The sequence below is a fragment of the Austrofundulus limnaeus genome, unplaced genomic scaffold (assembly GCF_001266775.1).
Source record: "Austrofundulus limnaeus strain Quisiro unplaced genomic scaffold, Austrofundulus_limnaeus-1.0 Scaffold380, whole genome shotgun sequence".
NCBI classification, from domain to species: Eukaryota; Metazoa; Chordata; class Actinopteri; order Cyprinodontiformes; family Rivulidae; genus Austrofundulus; species Austrofundulus limnaeus.
The window spans coordinates 331,472-333,304 of NW_013952782.1; the positions used below are offsets into that span (position 1 = coordinate 331,472).

Below are 1,833 nucleotides of genomic sequence, written 5' to 3' on the forward strand. Positions count from 1 at the left end.
TTGATCTGATTAGTCGACTAATCGAAAAATAATTGTTGATTAGTTGACTATAAAAATAATCGTTTGTGGCAGTCCAATTTGGAACATTATTTATCGACTAAATTTTCTGCAGCTAGCGCCTTCCTGTTTCGCACTATGCCTGATATTACCGTTGATATTAAAATAGCTACCTTTTCCCAGGTGGGTTAGGGTGGTTTTGACTGTGCCGAATTGTTGCAGGTCCCTTCACATGTACGGCGTTTAAATTTTGTGCAGCTGACGCCTTCTCGTTTTCATTAAAATTAATATTCCTATTTAAAAATATAGGTGCTTTCGACCGAGTTACACGTCCCCCCAGCTGCCCAGCGTTCATCCAACTGAATTGTTATGGCTTTTTCAAACCCTGCCCAAAACAGTCAATCCACCCAATCACATCTTTAACAACCTACACCCACAAAAGTCAAACAGAACAATCATGTTTTGGACAAACAAAAAACCAGAAATTCCCACTTAGTGACTGCAGAGACCCCCTTCTGAACTAATCACACAGTGTTAATTACATGGTTGGATCCAAACTGCTACAGCTGAAGGAAGCACGTGGGTTCATGTGTTTGTGTGTTCAGTACCAGACTCCGATCCTCAGACCCAGTTCAGGCTCCAGGTAGAAGTTGCGTGTGTGGTTCAGACCCTGGTCGAGCGGTCGCTTCAGGTCGATAAAGTATGGCATTCTCACTGGGACAAAAAGATGACACGGGTCACATGACTGATCACTATGACTGGTCAGAGTGTAGTGCATCTGTAAAACTGTCCTTTAACATCTACAACCCTCTGATCTGTCACAGGTTCTCATGCAATTAAAAGAAAAGTTACAACAACTCCAACAGGCAGCTCAGAGGAAAAATAAAACATGAAAGTTAGTCTTAGTTACAGTAGAGGTTCACTGCCTACAGCAGGTCAGGGCTGCGTCACACGGCAGGATAATTCTGCCGAATTCTGGAACTTTCCACAATCCTGAAGACATCCAGATTATTGCGATGACTCTAAAGATAATCAGAGCAGATATTCCTGCCATGGCTGGTGAGGTAAGAAGGATCTACTTGGCTCAGAAGGACGTCAGGACCGAGCTTAAATCTGGGATGTTCAACATGTTTGAAGTTTTGACCCGAGAACAAATGAGCTGCATCCTGTTGAATATGACGTGCAGCCAATCAGGAAGTGATGTAAACATGGCAGGAAATCCAAAATACAGAAGACAAAAAAACTGTCTCGACTCACCAGAAAGTCTGCTGGATGTTAGAAGACCTGTGGAATTGTTTTCCTCTGGTAAAAATAGTTCACAAAAGATTAATATTGTTTCTTCCTCGTCACAAATGTTTATTTACTCTGAAATCATGTCTCTCTGGAGGATTTCTCCTAAGGCATCTGAATTCTTGTGAGATTTCAAGAAGTCTCATGTGATTTCACATCTGACATCTGAATGTTCATGAATGAAATCTGTCCATGTGTTGTCTGTACACCACACACTGTGGGACCAAACCTGGTACATCCAGGATGTTTTATCCTCACGTGTGGGCTCTCTCAGTCTTTGAATAGTTTAAAATCTTGCTGTGTGACGCAGCCTTAAGTTTAGCTCTTGAGGAGAGTTTCTACTTTGTGGAGAAAAAATTATGTTAGCTGTACGAACCGTCACAGATATAACATCAGAGGAAGAACTAAAGTTGAATGGGCTGCTAGAAGGAAACATGTTCACTACGGAGGAAGATTATGGTAAATGATACTGAACTTATAGAGCGCTTTTCAAGTCCCTCCGGACCCCAAAGCGCTTTACACTAACAGACATTCACACATTCACAC

The 1,833-nt window shown here is 41.9% G+C and overlaps 1 protein-coding gene across 1 annotated transcript in view; it reads right to left on the reverse strand.

Annotated features, from left to right (window-relative positions):
• Positions 1-1,833, reverse strand: part of abhd12 (abhydrolase domain containing 12, lysophospholipase) — a 38,786-nt gene that overhangs the window by 12,698 nt on the left and 24,255 nt on the right. The window contains exon 3 of the mRNA XM_014023619.1: positions 606-711. Coding sequence (XP_013879073.1) covers positions 606-711 — 106 coding nt within the window. The remainder of the gene's footprint in view (positions 1-605; positions 712-1,833) is intronic.